Raw genomic sequence first — 20,757 nt, 5'->3', positions numbered from 1 at the left:
ACAACAGTACTGTCAAGCAGTACTCTCTGAAGCTATCTGGGGGATTCATTTTAAATGCCCAGATCAAGATATTTCATTCTGAGATTTCATTCTAGGGTGTGTGTGTGTGAGAGACACAAGAGATAAAGGTGATAAAGGTCTAGGATTATTGGGCCATACAACATAGAGATAAAACGTAATCTCTAATATTGGTGCATATTGGTTGCAATGGTCAAACTCAAACTTTGGTTTGAGTGAAGGTCTGATGCCTTTGAGGCTCTGAGGGTCTTGAGAGTACCTTGGTCTCTAACTGATGCCCCCCCTCAGAGGAATCTGCAGAAATCTTCACCACCTCTAGGCTGGTTAAGAAGGAGATGCTTAGGAGGTGGGAGCTAGTGGAGAGGACAGCCATGTAAATGTCACCCTCTTCTGTTTCTTAGAGTTGGAGTCCTACGAGGGTTGTTAGAGAGATTTAATTAGAATAGGACAGTAATTTCTGCATTTGCCATTACAAATGCAGAGTTTCCAACAACATTCTTTATAGGGAAGAAGGGCACCCTGTGGCAGATCTCTCATATCAGTAGTATTCAGGGTACCCCTCCCTCTCCATGTGCCAATCTGCAGCCATGATACTCAAGCCCTGCTGCAGACCACATGGATAAAGGCAGCCCTAGCTGCAGGGTTGATGATCTGTAGAAGATCTGCTCCTTTTCAGAAGTGATTATAGAAACCTTGCAAGGGTGTCCAATGCCGTAAGTCTATGTGCATACATGCATGCTGAGTCGATTCAGTCATGTCCAACTCTTTTCTGACCCCTTGGACTGTAGCCCGCCAGGCTCCTCTGTCCATGGGATTCTCCAGGCAAGAATACTGGAGTGGGTTACCATGCCCTCCTCCAGGGGATCTTCCTGACCCAGGGATCGAACCTGTGTCTCTCATGTCTCCTGCTTGGGCAGGTGGGTTCTTTACCACTAGAACCACCTTGGGAAGCCCCATAAGTGGATTTAACCAGAATGAACTCAGGGTACGAATATGGTCACATCTTGGTTTCTTTTTTACATGTAATTACTTGAGATGCTTCCTGTTTCATTAATTAGGAATTTAGAATAACCTTTTTGAAATCTCCAAGGAGTCCAGAGAGCAGGAGTGGAGACTGTTCTGCAGCCCTCATCAAGTGGAAGGAGAACTGAGTTATGAGTCCTGCTGTTGCTTCTCAGTGCTTCCAATGTCCTCACTGAAATAGGCCACACTAGTTCAATAGTCAGTGGCTCCCCTGTCCATGGGGATGGGGCATGTCGCCCACTCCTCTGAAGGAAGCTGCCTTCAGTGATTCCCAGGTCAGGCACTCTTTTATAAGGGAAACTTGCTTCGTGATCCAAAGATGCCTGCACCTACAGTGCTGGGGACCTGAGAGCCCTATGTGATGGGACTGCAAGACCTCCCATTCCATCCAAGGGATGTCGCTTAGTGGCCACGGAGGGGAGTGTGCTGTATTGAGAAGCAGAAGCCACTGCCGGTGAGCCCTGGAGACCTGACATTCAGTCCTGTTCCCAAGGTTGCTAATACTTTTCTGTTCCTGGTTATTTGAAGGCTCAGGCTCTCAGCTTTAGGACCATGTAATTTTTCACTTGTGTATCAGCTTTCTAACTCCTAACCAAAATCAATAATAACAGCAACAACAATGGCTCAGACTCATTAAGTACTACTAAAAATCCTAGGCATTGTTCTGAGTGCCTTTTCATGAATATGTAAATTTAATTCTCATACTCCCTACACAGTTGAAAGTGATTAGGGGAGATGAGACTTTGGGCTGGAAGGCCTGTGAGGTGAAGGGAACAGGGCATACCTGTGTGCAGTCCTATGGCTTCAGGTAATGGCTGTCCTCAGACATGATCCTCCGATCAGCACTCAGCATGGACTCTTGCAGCCAGGGCTGGGCCACTGAGGCCTTAGGGAAGAATTATCCTTATCAGGGGTATATGGAGAAGTGGAGAAGTTCCAAGAGCAGTCGTGCATGTCAGCAAGGAGGCCTTACACCTGAATTCACTCACTCATATGTTTTTATACCAGGCTTTATGGGATTAAAGGTAAAGCTAGAAGAGAGCAAAGGGAACATATTTTTTAAAATGAGTTTATCATCATTTGGAAAGAGTGTTTTTGTAGCCTAAACACATTTTTATACGAACACAGACTGAGGTGTGCATAATTCTGCACAGTGGGTTCCCTGGGCTCCCTGACAATTTTCCAGAAGAGGTAACATTTGATGTACCCCTGAAAGATTCTTTATACTCAGGATCCTATATTCATTTTTTCTAATTTCTGATTTCTAATTTTTCTAATTTCTAATTTCTGACAGTTTTTTCTTAGAGCTGTTTTTTTTTCCCCCCATTGTTCCTGCTTTAGGCAAGGACCTCTTCCTCTCATATCTGTCTCCAGAACTCCAGCCCATCTTGCTATCATCCTGGCCCTCCTAAAATGCCATGTATTGTGTCCCTTTTCTGTGTCACTCCCCACTGTAGGTCTTTATTGCTTTCAATTCCCCTCACTTGCATTTCAGGCTCTCCAGCAGTTGGTGAGATTTATATCTTATTCACCCTGGCTGGACAAGGCTGTGCCTCATGGATATTGAACTTATTTCTACTGTTTGCCTTTTGCTTATGTTGTCTCTCGTATCTTGTCCTATACACATCATATCACCCTTTAGGTCCTTTCTGAACTGTTACTTCTTCATGATGCATCATTTGCTTATTCTAGCTGATAATGGTCACCTATGGTAATTTATTTTTATGCTGGGAAATTTGGCATTTGCTATGTAAGAGGATCATGAAATTTAGCTCATACTATAATATGGATAGGAAGATAAGACAAAATGTTCATATTTGCTTATACAAAAATTGTATTTCTCCTGAGTCCCTACTCATTGGTTATCTAGGGGAATATATCTAATCAAATTAAAGTTTGGTCCAATCTCATTATATAAATCATCTCTTAGGAAATGGTCTCTCTCGCATAAAAAGGGAGACCCCTGTCTTTAGAATGGTCCTTGAATGGGTGCTGTTTGTTTTCTGCTGTATCTCATTCCCTCTCCACCTCCCTCTCCATCTTCCCTTCCCCCCATCTTTTCCCCTCCTTATCTTCCTCTTCATCTCTCTCCTCCTCCTTCTCCTTTTCCATTTCTGTGCCTCCCAGGCTGGCTACTCCTTCCTGACTGAGTCAAGTCTTCCTGATTAGGATCTATTCTCTCCTTATCAGATTGATTCTTTCCTAATCAACTCTGTTTATTCAATTTTAAATTTAATTTTTGGATAACAATTTTATTTCTTTCATTGCAAAATCCTGCTATAAGTCTACAAACAGCAATAGATAACCTACTGTTTCAATGAATTCCATGTACATAGATTCTACATCATCAATAAGATAACAAGCTAACTAGGTAGCTTATGGATGATATTTTTCTTTTGTGTTCCTCACAGCATGTCACCTGGGCAAAACCCATAAATATATTTAATAAATAAGTGTTGTCTTGAACTTAACTGATGTGAAAAAACACTTCTCAGGGAAAGGGAAGCAGAAGGATGTTTGGCATCCAAGCTTCCTAAACATCAACTAAACTTTAGACACAAGGATCCCTAGATTGTCTCGAGCCATGGCATGGGACCCAGCTGAAACAGACTAGACAGGCTTAGTGTTGACACTGGAAGAGCACCATGTGAATGAAAGCATTAATATAAGTAGTCACTGTCCCCCAGAATGACTAGAAAGCAGTATCATGGAATGGAATGCTCATTACTTTGGGCCTCAGTCTTGGCTCTGTCATATTCTAGTTGTCTGTCTTTGGGTTAGCAACTGAAGACCTTCTGGATCTGTTTCCTCCCTTTATGAAAACGAGGCTAATGATAATCCTGACCTACCCCACGTGAAGTGTGGTTATGACGAGAGAATGTCAGTGATATTTCCTGGTAAACAAGAAAACACTGTCCAGATATATGGCTGTCTTAATCAGGGGTCATCATTTGTAAGGAATAGAAGCCCAGTAAGATTAGCCTGGAGAAGGCAATGGCACCCCACTCCAGTACTCTTGCCTGGAAAATCCCATGGACGGAGGAGCCTGGTAGGCTGCAGTCCATGGGGTCGCTAGGAGTCGGATACGACTGAGTGACTTCACTTTCACTTTTACTTTCATGCACTGGAGAAGGAAATGGCAACCCACTCCAGTGTTCTCGCCTGGAGAATCCCAGGGACGGGGGAGCCTGGTGGGCTGCCATCTCTGGGGTCGCACAGAGTCAGACACGACTGAAGCGACTTAGCAGCAGCAGCCAGCAGCAAGATTGGCTTAAAGAAATGGAATTCACTGAATGGGTGGGTGGATGTTTAGTGGAATTTAGGCATAAGCACATCTCGAGGACCCAGGAATCAGAAAGTGAAGCCCGGGTTACTTACTCCTTCAATTGAAACCCATGGTTTGTGATCTGACCTTCTTTCATGTCTAATTATTTCTTCCTTGCTGTGGGAAGTGGCTCACTTTCCTTCAACATGCATCACATAAAAAAATGACTAGCCTAGCCCAGACTAACGTGAGTTCTCAGCTTCAACTTTTCTGTTGCAATTCCAAATTCCTGGGAAAGGTTGACCCGGCATGAACTAGTTGTTTGCCTCTGACAGTCAGCCTTGGCAAAGGAGACTGGGTCACACAGACCAACCTGGCCACCCCTTCAGCAAGGGCTCAGCTTCGGCTAGCTTCCTAGCTGTTTTCAGTTAATTAGTTGATTTTGTAAAGCTTCATTGGTCTGGGGGTTTAAGACATTCAAGAGTCAGCTAGCACTTGCAGTTCCTGGAGCACGTTTAGAATGGTAAGTGGGTATGATGCCGGGGAAGTTATTTTTACCTTGCTCTCTTAAATTCTCTGGTTTGGATTTCAAAGAGTCAGATATAGAGAAAATAGGCCATGGTTGAGGAAAGAGGAGTTGAGATAATTTTATTACTGATGATCTTCTCTATGGCTAGATGGAAGACAAAGCCTTTATTCCAAGAGAAAAATGTCATCTGGTCTTAATCTTCTTCAACTTGATTTTTTCATATGTGTGACCTTGGTTAAGGGTTAATCTTGCTAGAACAAAGAAAAATGTGGACACAATATAAGATTTTAGATTAATTCACGACAAAGTAATACAAGTAATTCCAGGGGAAAGTTTATTAATTATATTTTATGTATTCCCTACCTATATTCAAAAAAGGCTTCCCTGATAGCTCAGTTGGTAAAGAATCTGCCTACAATGCAGGAGACCCTGGTTCGATCCCTGGGTTGGGAAGATCCGCTGGAGGAGGAAAAAGCTACCCAATCCAGTATTCTGGCCTGGAGAATTCCATGGACAGTACTATATTCAAAGGATTTGAGGCATTTTATAAAGGTCTAAAGCATAAACACAGTAAAATATAAAAATCAAGTAGTGAAAAGAGGATAAATAGAAGAAATTATATTTTAAAATTCTGGCTGATAATCTGTTAATAACTATTTGCAGAAAAATAAAGTTAGAGTTCTACCTTACCCCATAGATCAAAATAAATTCCAAATGCAATAAAGAGTTAAGCATAGTTGCTAAACTATAAAAGAACTAGAAAAATACATTTAAGTGTTTATCTTTTTTCATGGCAGGGTGGGAAAAGCATATCTCATTAGTAAAGAAAGAAACCTTGAAAGGAAATATGAATATGACTACATAAAAATTCAAAACTTCTTGACTTCACAAAGCACCAGAAACAAAATTAAATGAAAAAATATTTTCAATGCAAACAACAAAGAGTTGATAACTTCACTATGAAATTTAATAGCTTTATCTGTTAAAATAATAAAAACACAAACATTCCATAGATAAATGAAGGACAAAAACCAAATTTTAGAAGAATTAATGTAAGAGGCAAATACACATGAAAAGATACTAAACCTAAATAATGAAAAGAAATGCAAATTAAAACATTGAAATTTAAAAAATATTGAAATTCTATTTAACACTTATGATTAGAAAAAATTTTGGAAAATTATATCCAAACTGAGAAGAGATACTGAGAAAAGGGAACTTATGTATCCCGATGATAATAAGACCTTTCTGGAGGGCAATGAGGCAATATTTTGAAATGCTCATGAAATATACCCTGTTTCTCAGAAATTTTATTTCCATAAGTTTGTCTTTGGGAAATAATAAAATTTGGTCAAAGATTTATGTATAAGAATCTTTGTTATTCTTTTTTTGAATAGAAACTATTCCCAGAGTTTTTACAATGAACATTTATTTCTTTTGCAATATGAAAAAAAATCACCTCTCTGAATCTATTTTATTTAATTAAAAAGTAAATTCATTCCCATTAATTGGGAAGTCTGTTCTCAGTTTTGAAGAGTAAAGTAGCGTTTTTGTCATTCAGCATCTTGCTTTGGAAATGTCTGATGAGATCCGTTAGTAATTAATAAGATCCTTGAGTCATCAAAACTTGTACAGACACTTTTTACCTTTAGTATGACAGCTCCTTGGGGCTTCCCTGATAGCTCAGTTGGTAAAGAATCTGCCTGCAATGCAGGAGACCCTAGTTCGATTCCTGGGTCTGGAAGATCTGCTGGAGAAGGGATAGGCTCCCCACTCCAGTATTCTTGGGCTTCCCTTGTGGCTCAGCTGGTAAAGAATCTGGCTACAATGCAGGAGACCAGAGTTTGATCCCTGGGTTGGGAAGATCCCCTGGAGAAGGGAGAGGCTACCCACTCCAGCATTCTGGCCTAGAGAATTCCATGGACTAGGGTCGCAAACAGGCCACGACTTTCACATGTGAGCTCCTTGGGGCTGCTTATTTGCTTTTTGTTGTAGACAAGACTTGAAAAAGCTATGTTGTCTCTTTCCATTCTAGAGCCACTCAAAGGCAGGCACTGGGTACCAGTAAAGTGATGGCTGGGGGCCTGAGAGAAAGAGAGGAAAGGCTATGAACTAGATGACAAAAATAGTGAAACAAACGCAAATTCCCACATTAGTGCAGCAATTTGGGGCCAGTTAAAATAATGGCTAATAATCATTTACGTTGAAATGGCTCCTGAAGGCATGGATGATGATTAATATTTCCTATGGAAGACCTTAGGTCACTGGGAAAACTCCAAAAACATTCCATTTCCCTTGTTTGAAAAACAAAGAGGTTATGTAATATGTTTGAAAATTTATATTCAGTATGCTTAAAATAGAGCAGAATTTGGCATTTACATAGGGTAAGCTTTAATTATCTGAAAAAAACTACCTGAGTGGAAAAACAATCAGAATAAATTAGGTGATTCCCTCCGTGATCAGAAAATTCCACAGTAGAACTCCACACTGAAGATTCTGAAGTTTGTTTTTTTTTTTTTTAACATTAAAAAAAATTTTTTTTTACTTTACAATATTGTATTGGTTTTGCCATACATTAACGTGAATCCACCACGGGTGTGCACGTGTTCCCAATCCTGAACCCCCTCCCACCACTCTCCCCATAGGAATGAAGTGACTTCCGGAGAGAAGGAAGTGGGGGTGTGCTCTCATGGGACTCTTGCTCAGCCTTATGCTGGCCCACCTCACCTTGTGATGTGCCTGTGGCCCTTTTTCTCTACTTTAGGACTGCCCTCCAGACGCAGAGGACTTCCGAGCCCAGCAGTGTTCAGCCTACAATGATGTTCAGTACCAGGGACGTTATTATGAATGGCTTCCACAGTACAACGACCCTGCCGCCCCCTGCGCACTCAGGTGTCAGGCCCGGGGACAAAACTTGGTGGTGGAGCTGGCACCCAAAGTCCTGGATGGGACTCGGTGCACTGCTGACTCCTTGGACATGTGTATCAGTGGCATCTGCCAGGTAAGCCACACCTGCTTCCCGGGCCCCTGTCTCCAGCCGGTGCCATGACCACTGTCAGTAAAGATAACCTTTCTCTTCTGTACTTCTGTTCATGCAGACAAAATATTGCCTTTAAGGATTTTAATGTAAAACGTATTTTAAGGAGTGTTATTCACCTGTAGATTATATTTTACTTATTCAAAATAGTGTAAATTTTGCCCTTATAGAGTCAAAAGACTATAATATATGACTTGTGGATTTTTCTAGATTAGTGGTTCTCCAACTTGAAAGTACATCAGAATCACCTGAGGGACTTGTTAAAACACAGTATTCTGAACCCCATTCCAGACCTTTTGACCCAAAAGATCTAGGGTAAGGCTTCAAAATTTGCTTTCTAACAAGTTCCCAGGAGGTGCTGATGCTGCTAGCCCAGAGACCCCACTTTGAGAACTACTGATTTATTGGTATTGATAGGTTCTCTGAATTTTCTTGTTAAAAGTAATTCATTGTTTGAGGCCTGTGGGAGCAGTGACTTATTTACTAAGTAGTTAGCATGAGTGTACTTTTTAGAGTGATCTTTGCAAAGCTGTGATGAATGTGACTGAAGTATAATCTGCCATGGCTTGTAATAGGGGTGAGGACTCAGAGGACTATGACAGGTTGCTGAGACAGTGTGGGGATTGTTGGGAAGGGATAGAATTCTACTGCATTCCTTTGATCACTGGAAAAAACTGTAAACATACGGAATGCTTACTATTCCATCTACCCTATTATGTTCATAACAAATACAGCAGTAATAGTAGCAAATGTCCCTAACCATCTACTAAGTGTCAGGCCCTGCCAGGTATCTCTGACTTCTTATGCTTGGAGGAACCTTGGTCTTGCTTATGAGATGAGCTTCTCCTTCCTACATCCCTCCATCTGGAAAACAATCTCCAGTTGCTCACCACAACACCTTGTAGTCATCCTTTTCTTAAAAAAATTTTGTTGGCGTACAGTTGTTTACAGTGTTGTGTTGCTCTCTAGACATTAGGTTCCACAAATTCCTCCAATACACCATGGGAATTCCTCCAGTCCCCACCCCTTCTCAAATGAACTAGTATTGTTCTTCCCAGATCCACTAGTTATTCAAACTGCTATCTATTCATTTCTGTTTATGACACCACAATTCTCAGTGTCACCTTCCTGAATTCACGCTGTGGTCACCAAGTGTATTTGCTTTTGTCTCCTCTATCCTGATGCTTCTATCAAATTTCTCACGTTTCACTTTTTTTCCCTCTCTACTTTCACCTTTTTACTTCAAAACTGGACTAGCCAGTCTTCCTTGGTGGCCTCACCAATCTCTCTTCCTTTCTCTTCTACTCATAAACCATCTTATTTGATGTTTACTGTTGACTAATTTTCCCAAAGGTCAGAGTTTATGACTTTATTCTTTTATTATATATGCTGTCAGTAGGGGTCTCTGCCCTTGAATGTCTCAGAGACCCAGACTGAAGGAGCCTTTATTTGCACACGCATTTTGCATAATAACTACAGTAGTGAGGAGAGGAACATGTGACTCATGTGCTGACCCTTGAAGCTTCTAATCAAAGTGATGCAGACACTTAGACTCATATTTCATTGGCCAAAGACAGTCAGTGACCACACTTATTTCTAAGGGAGTGGGGAAGTGCAGTCCTCCATGGGCTGAAGGGAGAAACTAATTATTTATGAATATTCCTAATGACTGTGGAAAATTCTGAAAGATTTGGGAATACCAGACCACGTGACCTGCCTCTTGCGAAATTTGTATACAGATCAGGAAGCAACAGTTAGAACTGGACATGGAACAACAGACTGGTTCCAAATAGGAAAAGGAGTACGTCAAGGCTGTATATTGTCACCCTGCTTATTTAACTTATATGCAGAGTACATCAAGAGAAACGCTGGGCTGGAAGAAGCACAAGCTGGAATCAAGATTGCCGGGAGAAATATCAATAACCTCAGATATGCAGATGACACCACCCTTATGGCAGAAAGTTAAGAGGAACTCAAAAGCCTCTTGATGAAAGTGAAGACAGTCAGAAAACAAAGATCATGGCATCTGGTCCCATCACTTCATGGGAAATAGATGGGGAAACAGTGGAAAGAGTGTCAGACTTTATTTTTCTGGGCTCCAAAATCACTGCAGATGGTGACTGCAGCCATGAAATTAAAAGACGCTTACTCCTTGAAAGGAAAGTTATGACCAACCTAGATAGCATATCGAAAAGCAGAGACATCACTTTGCCAACAAAGGTCTGTCCAGTCAAGGCTATGGTTTTTCCAGTGGTCATGTATGGACGTGAGAGTTGGACTGTGAAGAAGGCTGAGCATCAAAGAATTGACGCTTTTGAACTGTGGTGTTGGAGAAGACTCTTGAGAGTCCCTTGGACTGCGAGGAGATCCAACCAGTCCATCCTAAAGGAGATCAGTCCTGGGTGTTCATTGGAGGGACTGATGCTGAAGCCGAAACTCCAATACTTTGGCCACCTCATGTGAAGAGTTGACTCACTGGAAAAGACTCTGATGCTGGGAGGGATTGGGGGCAGGAGGAGAAGGGGACGACAGAGAATGAGATGGCTGGATGGCATCACTGACTCCATGGACATGAGCCTGAGTGAACTCCGGGTGTTAGTGATTGACAGGGAGGCCTGGCGTGCTGCGATTCATGGGGTCGCAAAGAGTCGGACACGACTGAGCGACTGAACTGAACTTAATGACTGCCATAGCTCCATATACTCTGATTTTTTAGGCAGAAATGTTAGAATTTTTGTAATGTAGAATTCAATTTTCAGAGATCTCAAACAGGAGTTGACTCAAAAAATTATTTGCTTCTTGAAGGATTAAATTTGACTGATCTGGGAAATTCATACTTTGCTCCATCTGGAGTAAAGACCCTTATTTAAACACTGACTTCTATGAACAGTGTAAGAAATCATAGGCTGGAACTATGAAATAATCCTTTGCTGAAGTGACGATTTATATATGAGTATTTATTCCCCAAAGCACTGCTCATATATCTTAAATTTTTATTTATATTATCCCCTGTCTTGTGTAACTTGTCTTATCAACTGTACTGCAAAATAGGAATCACATCTTATTAATTTAGACTCTGTAATGCCTGGCTCTATACAAATTGGCTGTGTGGGTATTAATACATTTTATTGATATGTTTATCAATTAGTGATTTTTAAATCATTACAGCTAGAGATCTTGACTTCAGGAGAAGTCACTGAACTTGAAAATGCTTCAGGAAATTCTTTAAAAGTTGCTCATTGTTGATTATGATGAGATCTGAGAGCCAATATTCAGTAGTCCCTCAATTTCAAGGGCAGTTTTGGCTTATCTCTTATGAATCACAAGGCAATCAGATCTTTTCAGATATTATTTTTCTGTGATGTTTTCACATGCTTTTTTTGGCTGCAAGATTTGGATGAACTATAGCTTTAAAAATTATGAAATAAATATCAGTGCTCAGGGAGGTATTTGATTGCCCAAGATCTTGCAAAGCTCTAAACACTCTTCAAAATAAGCCCATCCTAGCTCCTAAACCCACACCCTTCCTGGATGACCAGATAAAGAGCGATTCTCATTCTCATGAAATGTGAAGTGCTCAGGGACTCACATGTGTGAGGACAGAGCTTGGCCCAGGAACAGTATTTCTATAATTTAATGGTAGAATTACTCCCCTTGGAGAAAGTTGCTTGAACACAAGTTACTCATTGATTGAATCTTAAAAATGCAAGTATGGTTCCAAAATCAATCACTCTTAAGTTATTCCACATGTACTTAGTAAATATTAATATTATAGCCTGTATAACTGGGTTTGTTGTTGTCCATCTGCTGATACTAAAGGTGAGGAAAGTAGAGCATAGTGATAAGATTCTAGTGTTAGAGGACCTGGATATTCAAACAATATACTAGTTGTGTAATGTTGGAAAGTCATGTAACCTCAGAAACAGTCAGATTTGTAAAATAGAGATAAAAGGTATCAAAAGGTGGCCATGAAAATTAAATGGAATAATGTGTATTACATGCTTGGCATAGCACCAGCATTCAATAAAAATCAACTATTATTATTACTATTTCACTATAATCTTTATAAAAATTTATATAATCAGAATGAAAGGGGTCTCAGAGGATTCAGCTGCTCATCAAATAATTTAATCCCCTCTCCAGTTTTCCTGTCCCAAAGTCTCCTACCTAGCCTGTGATTGAATATTTATTGTTGGATAACTCTGACTCTAAATACGTTCTCATATTGAACTAAATTACACCTAAACCCGTAGCTTTCACCATTTGAAAATACACAAAACAAATGTAAAGCCTTTCTTCACGACATCCCTCTGTGAATTTGAAAATATCTGTAATCATAGGCTTTTCCTCAAACTTCCTTGGAACTTTTCCCACCTCCCCTGGAAACTTTCATTTGATCTTGTTCCTTCCCTTCAGCAGCAGCACTTCGGAAAGAATAGTCTATAGATGTGGTTTTGACTTCCTCCAGTTTTATATTCCCGTCAACACCTTGGATACAGACTCTGATCCAGCAGTTCCCCCAAGCCGAAGTGTAGGGGCTCAACCCGGGAGTCCAGGCAAAATGAAAAACAGAGAGAGGTGATTCAGGGGGCTCTCTTTTGTTGAGCCCTTCGAGTATTCTAATCACTGTACGAGGAGTTTTACATGTATTTTCTCATTTCGTTCCTAGTATAGACCCTGTGTGAAGCATGTCTAAGTGTCCCTATTTTACTCTTGAGGAAAATGAGTCTCCTGGAGTAGTTTGCATTGTTTTACATCCTGCATCTTGAGAAGGGTGGTAGGGCTGGGTAGTTGTTGTAATTGGGCTGTTTGCCTCCAAGGTCTCTGTACTTAACCACCAAGCATATAAATACAAATAACACTGAATGTGTGCAGAGAGTTAGAAATAAACAAGCTCATTAGTTAGTGTTAATATTACTGGGCATATGTCATGTAAAAGTCATATTAATAAAATAAAAAGAAATATAAGACGTAGCCCTTTTTCTCATATAAGGAAGCTCACAGTTCAGCAGATACACACACAGTACTCACAAAAGCTTCCCTCATAGCTCAGTGGGTAAAGAATCCACCTGCGATGCAGGAGACCCTGGTTCAACTCCTGGGTTGGGAGATCTGCTGGAGAAGGGATAGGCTACCCACTCCAGTATTCTGGCCTGGAGAATTCCATGGACTAATAATAATAAGCCCATGGGGTCGCAAAGAGTTGGACACGACTGAGCGACTTTCACTTCACTTCACTTCACTCACAAAAAGTAATAATTCACAAGAGACTGAAGGATGTCAGTATAAATGTATTCTGAGATATATCTCTTGTTAACTCCTTATATTTTAAAAATTATTTATAAAAGTTTTTATAAGAATAATATATACACATATATATACATATACAAGTAAAGATATATAGGTATAAATATAGATAATGATACAGAAAGAGATATAAAGATCCAGATACAAGATATTGAGAGAGATGGATTTATCACTATGAATAAGATATAGGTATGTGTGTTAGTCACTTAGTTGTGTCTGACTCTTTGCGACCCCATGGATTATAGCCCACCAGGCTCCTCTGTCCATGGGATTCTCCAGGCAAGAATCTTGGAGTAGATTGCCATTCTTTTCTCCAGGGGATCTTTCCAACCCAGGGATTGAACCCAGGTCTCCTGCATTGCAGGCAGATTCTTTATGATCTGAAGACCAGGGATGTAGGTATAGATTGAGATTAAAACAGAAAAAAATTAAACTATGGACCAGAAGGATATATATCAACCTCAAAATAGTGGTCATCTGGGGGAAGAAATGAGAGAACAGGACTAGGGTAAGGATAGAAAGAGAGGGAAGGGGTTGGGGGAAGAGGAGAGAGGCAGTATTTGTAATGTTCCTTTCATTTTATGTACATAAAATAGCTGAATTAGAAGTATAAATAAAAAAGCTAAGGGTGAGAGTGTCAAGGGGCAGCCTCCATTCATCTTTAATTCTTTGGTCTTTGGATAAGAATCTTATATATAAATGACACGGTCCTGTAAAGCTGTATATGTTATTATTTTTAAGATTTTTTTTGATTTGACCATTTTCAAATTCTTTATTGAATTTGTTACAATATTGCTTCTGTTTTATGTTTTGGGATTTTTTTTTTTTTTTTTTGGCCATGAGCCATGTGGGAACTTAGCTCCTAACCAGGAATCAAACTCACACATCCTGGGCATTGGGAGGTAAATCCAGAGGTCCTAACCCCAGGATCCTCAGGGAAGTCCCTTTATTTATTATTATATATTTTAAAATCTATGTTCTCATCAAAGAGAGCCAACTCATACATTTAAGAAGGACAACACCATCAGTATGATTTATGAAATATATAAGGTTTGATATGCCCATATCTCTATCCACTCCTGACCGCCATCTTCTGTCTGCAGGCAGTGGGCTGCGACCGGCAACTGGGGAGCAACGCCAAGGAGGACAACTGTGGTGTCTGTGCTGGTGACGGCGCCACCTGCAGGCTGGTGCGGGGACAGTCAAAGTCACACGTGTCTCCTGAAAAACGTAGGTTTTAAACCCAATACATTACCATACAACAGCATGTGCTTTAGACCCTCTGATAGTATGATAACGTTTTCCCATTGCTAAGGTTTTTAGGTAGTAAGAACTTTTGACTGGTGTTCTATAAGATACATTTCTCCCCAAAAGTGTAATAGATCAAATTTTAATTCCCATTACCTCTTCTTAGATTACCTATTTCTTTGAACTTTTGCCAATACAGAGTACAACTGTTTTTTTTTATTTGCTGATTTTTTAAGGTAAACTAGGAGTCATTATTTCTTTGCCCCCTTTTGATTGCTAACAAGGTAGAAAATATCATCCTATATTTATTGAAATATTGTCCTGCATTTATTGTCCACTTATGCTTTTTTATCTTTCAATCAACTGCTGAAGTCATTTACTCTTTTCCCTATTTGGATGGTGATCTTTTCCTCACTTGTATCATGAATATGTACTATTTGTTGTAACTGTTTTTACTATTCTCAGTTTGTCATTTGACTTTCAGTATTGTTTGTAGAATCAGTAGTTTCTAAATTATAGATACACAGAATTCTCCACCTTTTAAGTCTGGTAATATCTGCTTTTTTTTAAATTATGGGTCAGTCAACTTTTTCTGTAAAGGGGTAGAGAGGAAATATTTAAGGGCTTTTTAGCCTATATAGTTTCTGTCTTAGCTACTCAGCACTGCTGCTGCAGGTGAAAAGCAGCCACAGGCAACCAGTGAACCAATGGGAAGAGCTGTGTTCCAATAAAGTTTTATTTACAAAACTAGCCTGCAGGCTAAATTTGACCCTCAGGGTATAGTTTGCCTACCCCCTGCCTTAAAGAGAAAAAAATTATACATGTATGCCTTCTGCCAGTGCTTTTTTGTATGTGTGTTCCTACTTTAAAATCTTATTCCTTTGAGTTTATTTGGATTTAACTTATGAAACAGAAACGAAAGTAAAAGTCGCTCAGTCCTGTCTGACTCTTTGCAACCTCATGGATTGGTCCATGGGATTCTCCAGGCCAGAATACTGGAGTTGGTAGCTCTTCCCTTCTCCAGGGGATCTTCCCGACCCAGGAATCAAACCAGGGTCTCCTGCATTGCAGAGAGATTCTTTACCAACTGAGCTATCAGGGAAGCCAAAAGTTTATTTATTTTTTTGGCCACACTGATTGGCTTGTGGGATCATAGTTTCCCACCAGGGATTGAACCTGTGCCCCTTGCATTGGGAGCACAGAGTCCTAACCATTGGACTGCTAGGGAAATCTATGAAACGGGATTTTACTCATTCTCCCAAAATGGGGAGAACCGTAGAGGAGGAGTGGAGGGTGGAGAGGGTTTTCCAGGCAGAGGAAGCACAAAGCTCATTGCGTGACATTAGAGTGAAGCCTGGACTTTCTTGAGTAACCTAGGATTGCACATTGGTTAGGGTGGGAGGAAAGAAACAGTGGCATTCAGAAGGAATCATAAAGGCCTTCATTGTTGTGAGTCACGTTTCAGGTTCAGTGAAGTCATTACAGCAATTTAGGCAGTGGAGGGACTTGATTAGATTTGCATTTTAATGAAGTGATTCTGGCAACTTGTGGAGGTGAGCCTGGAAGCAAGGAGTCCAACTAGGATGCCACATTTATCTTCGTCGGGGTTGTAGCGAGGTAGGAGAGGTAAAGGAGCAGAGAGGGCAGAGAGATTTAGGAGACAGAGTCAGCAGAGTTTGCTAATTCATAATGTGAAAACTGTAAGAGAGAAGAGGAAGCTATTCTCAGGATGCAGATTTCCCAGCCTGAACAGCTGGGTGGATTTCTTTTCTGTCCATCTGGGGAAGGAATGTATGGAGAGGAAATGCATACCAAAAATAAGGGTTCACCTCCTTGGGTTTTCTTCTTTCCAGAAATGTGGCCCCATAAGTATTCAGTGCTTTGTTACTTTTCTGATACCTTCAAACAGATGTTAATTATATTTTGTTTGGGGTGAAAGAGTTGATCTGAAATGTGACAGTTCATTGTTGTTAATGGTCTTTAGTTATGCATTTTTAATACATATATTTTTTAGGTAATTAACTTTTTATGGCTGCATCGGGTCTTAGTTGCAGCTCATGGGATCTTCCATCTTCATTGTGACACATGGGATCTTTAGCTGCGGCATTCGAACTCTTAGTTGCAGCATGTGGAATCTAGTTCTCTGACCAGGGATCAAACCTGGGCCCCCTGCATTGGGAAGGTGGAATCTTAGCCACTGGACCACCAGGGAATTCCCTTTAGTTATAAATTAACTGAGTTTATCCAAAGAGAATAAATACAATATATTAGGAAGGCATGAGAATTTAGCGAGGGAAAAAGTGTGAGGGGATTCAAGTGAAAAGATAATGAGAAGAGTAGGTAAACTCAGAACTCAGCAGAAGCAGTATGGGAGCTGAAGGAATAAGTAATTCCAAAAAAGGAGGTAATAGTCGACCATGTGAAATGCTGTTTCGAGGTCAACTGGAATAAAAGTCCAAAATTTTCTCATTGGCAATTTGAAGCCAAATCTGTGACCTTAGCAAGAGTGGTTTCAATGATTTCTGGCTAAAACCAAAGCATGATTGCAGTGGGTTTAGAAGTAAATAGAACATGAGAGAATGAATGGAGGGAAGGATTTTCCCAGGACTAAAGGAGTGGGTACACAATCACACCATGTTAAGAACTGAGTGACTCTAGGTGCCCTTGGAGAACATGGTGAGAAATTAACTGTGTTCCAGAACAGTTTTTTCTTCTTCTTTTTACACTCTGTTCATTAGGAGGTAGAATCAGCTGCTTGAGAGAAGACTCTCAAACAGATTCACCCATGGGGATAATAATTATACTCAGTCAGCTCTTAGGGTCATTGTGAGGATCAAATTAAACTATGTAGGAAAAAGTGTCTGACATGTAGTTAACATTGGCTGAAGGATAAAGGGAGATGACCCTACTCTCCAGCCATCCTTTTCTTCACTGGAAGCTATGATCTCTACATCATTTCTTTCTTCTTTAGGGCAAAGCATTGGCAAAGGGATTAACAGTAGAAAAAACAATTTCAGAACAACAAAATATCCGTGCAAGCTTTAGGAATAATTGTGGCAGAAGGGTGCTTAGTGACTAGAGAAAAAGGTTTAAAACATTTAATACTTTTGAATAATTTCTGCAAAGGAAGAGCAGCTGGATCTCAGAGACAGATCTCTAAAGGGAGCTAGTAGAGCTGGGGGCATGCTGCTGGCAAGTCCAAGCTCTGTCTGCCTGCTCTAGGGCTGAGGCTAAAGTTAGCAAAGATGCCTGCCTGCCTGTGTGAAAACCTGGTGCTTCTCATCCTTGCTTTTCATTATGGCCCCTTCATGTCTGTTACTGCTCTGAATCTGGCCAACTGAAGCTGTTTTTGGCTGAGATTTTCTGTGGGCCATATGGAAGCACTTCCCTATAATGATGCTTTGTGTAAAAAAAATGTGGGAAATGAAGCCACGTCTTTCCCTGAGTGTGCATCTCCAGGCCTGCAGAGTCCACCAGGCTCCTTGGGCCTCACCTTGCCAAGCCGTCATTCCTATCTTCCCCAAGTCTCACGCTGAAGGAGGCCAGGGCAGGGAGATGCTGTTGGCACAGCCCTGCTAGCAAGAAAGTGCATGAGGCTGCTCTTGGGCCCTGTTTCCATCCTGCAGGGAGGCAGATTCAAGGTGGAAGAGCCTGGAGCCAAAACCTTCGCTGTGAGAAATATCAGAAATTAATCCACATACAACATGCACATTTCCTGTTCGGAGGGAGGAGAGAGGCTGAACTCACAACTGGCATCCATAGCTTTGGCTGTTGGAACAGAGAGCTGGAGGCCACTCAGCTTTTTAAGGAGAGAAGAGTCTAAAAACAGCAACAAAAAAGCATACACCCCTGATTGGAGCATTTGGATTTGGTACTGGGGGACTCACTTGTATTTCCAGATTTTGCCATTGTTTTGACTTGTCCATAGAAGGACCATGCACCCCTGAGACAAATAAACAAATAAGCTCACCTTGTCTGATCTGTTTGTAGAGTTGACCCTTGAACAACACAGGTTTGAACTGCATGGTTTTCCATTTTCTTCAGCAGTAAATACTACATGAATAAATGACCTGTAGTTGGTTGGACCCACCCACGTGGAACCACAGATAACAGAGAAAGTGTATATAAAGAGCTGACTATCAGTTATACTCAGATTTTGTGGGGTTTTTTTGGCTGCAATGCCTGGCATTTGGGATCTTAGTTCCCCAACCAGGGATTGACCCAGCCCCCTGAGTTGAGAGTGCAGTCTTAACCACTCTGAAAAGTCTCTATGCTATGCTTGGATTGTTGACTGGAGGGCGTTGTTGCTCCTAACTGCTGCCATCCCTACCCCCTGCATTGTCCAAGGGTCAACTGTACATTTTTCCTTGGTGACAGCTAAGCTTATTGATGCAGTGACACCTGAGGCTGACCTGGAACCCCACACCTTCTTACCAACCATCCTCGGGTCTCCTAGAAAATACAGAATCCTGGGCTAGGTGGACTGTGGGGCTGCCTCACAGGGCAGTTCTTATAATGTTTTCTCTTCATACACTTTTTTTTTTCTCTTCATATGCTCTTTGTTTCTGTTTTGACTGTTATTTCCAAAAACCATCTGTACACTTAACTTATTCCACGACAAAGAAGACTGTTATTGACTATAACAGGCTTGCTGAGGTGGTAAACAGATTGCTCTCCCTTCCTCCTGCCTTTTTATCTCATCTCTTTCTGCCTCCCTGTCTTCATCTTTGTAGGGTGAGATTCTGATTGATAGTGCTGTATGCCAGAACTGTGTCTGGCAAAAGAATATTCAAACCAAGCACCCTGTTCATTTAATTTTTTACATTAAAAAAATATTCTTGGCCCCACTGCACAGCTTGTGGGGATCTTAGTTCCCCAACCAGGAATAGAATCCTTGCCCCCTGCATTGGCAGGCAGATTCTTAATCACTGGACCACCAGGGAATTCCCAGACTCCATTCATTTTCATGGGATATTTAATTCACAAGAGAGAGCATGGCATGGAAGGAGATCCCAAGATTGAAAATGTAGGGCCCTTGCTTTCACCCTCGCCTTGCTCTTCCACATGTTTTTTTGTGCATCTTCTATGTCCTCTGCAAAGAAAAACAAGAGGACAATGACATGTAGGTTCTGTTAAGAAGGAATGTTATGGAGTCTGTTTTTCACAGAGTAGCCACACTGGCCAGGAATTCCTGGCTTAATACCTCTTTGTAAATTGCCTTTTATTTACACTTATTTTAAAATCCATACCACTTCTCATGACTTTCAAAGTCTTATGTATTTGGCTTTTATGTCATGTCATGTGTGCTGTCTTGCCTTCATTCACTAGTCTGTAGTAATCTCGATTTTCTGGAAGATTTTTGACTTCCCAGGGACCTTTTCCTCCATGGCTTTTGTACTGACCAATCCCTGAGCCTAGAACACACTTCTCCTAGCTCTTAACTTGGCTGTCTCTTTCTCAACCTTGAGCTTAAGCATCACCTCCTCAGAGATATTTTCCTTGACCAATCTGCCTAAAGTCAGCCCTTCTGTTTTCTATTTCCTTCTTAGCCTTTATTGCAAGAGGTAATTGTTTGATTTACAGTTGACTCTTAAGTAACATGGGTTTGAACTGCACAGGTTCACTTATATGCAAATTTTTGTCAATAGTACATACTACAGTACCGACATGATCCTCAGCTGGGTGAATCCCCGGATGTGGAAACTTAGATACAGATACAGAGAGATAACTATAAATTATACCCAGATTTTCAACTGCATGTAGGGTCAGGGCCCTTTACCCCTGTGTTGTTCAAGAGAGAGCTGTATTTGTTTGCTTAATTCATCTCTCCTGCTGGTCATATGTTGCAAAAGTGGACTCTGTATCTATCATTTTCATCATTTTATTCCTGGAGCTTGTAGGGTACCGGGCACATCAGAGGAGCTCAATAAATGTTGCACGAATGAATACAGGTTCTTCACTGGAAATAGCTCTGCTTCCCGTTATGTTTTCGGTGAGACTAAATATAGTGCAACAGAATTTGGGGACTAGAATTTTTGGACTAGGGTAATAACCTCTTCTTGGCCACTGTCTGTGATCTTAGGCAAGATCACAGGAACTTGGACCTTTTCATCTGTGTCCTGAATGTGTTAGCACAAATCATGTCTAAGACATCTTTTAGTTCTGAAAATCTATTAAATATATTTGTACTTTATTCCTTATTTTAAAAAGCACAGACCTTGAGGTGGAATGCAGGTCAGAGAAGTTAGTCCTAGGATCTCATAGGAAGAAGTTTCCAAAGCTCTAATGAAAAGTTTCCACAGAGATGGCTTGTCTTCCTAAAGAGCTCAG

General features: G+C 40.8%; 1 protein-coding gene across 7 annotated transcripts in view; it reads left to right on the top strand.

Annotated features, from left to right (window-relative positions):
* The window catches only part of ADAMTSL3 (ADAMTS like 3), a 408,215-nt gene that overhangs the window by 182,361 nt on the left and 205,097 nt on the right, over positions 1-20,757 (top strand). For all 7 annotated transcript variants that reach the window (XM_059879284.1, XM_059879285.1, XM_024982349.2 and 4 more), the window contains exons 6-7: positions 7,600-7,836; positions 14,283-14,409. In XM_059879284.1, the coding sequence (XP_059735267.1) occupies positions 7,600-7,836; positions 14,283-14,409 (364 nt within the window). The remainder of the gene's footprint in view (positions 1-7,599; positions 7,837-14,282; positions 14,410-20,757) is intronic.

The sequence above is a fragment of the Bos taurus genome, chromosome 21, assembly GCF_002263795.3.
Source record: "Bos taurus isolate L1 Dominette 01449 registration number 42190680 breed Hereford chromosome 21, ARS-UCD2.0, whole genome shotgun sequence".
Classification (NCBI taxonomy): domain Eukaryota; kingdom Metazoa; phylum Chordata; class Mammalia; order Artiodactyla; family Bovidae; genus Bos; species Bos taurus.
The sequence above is the reverse complement of the archived record's forward strand: the minus strand, read 5'-3'. Positions and strand labels throughout refer to the sequence as shown.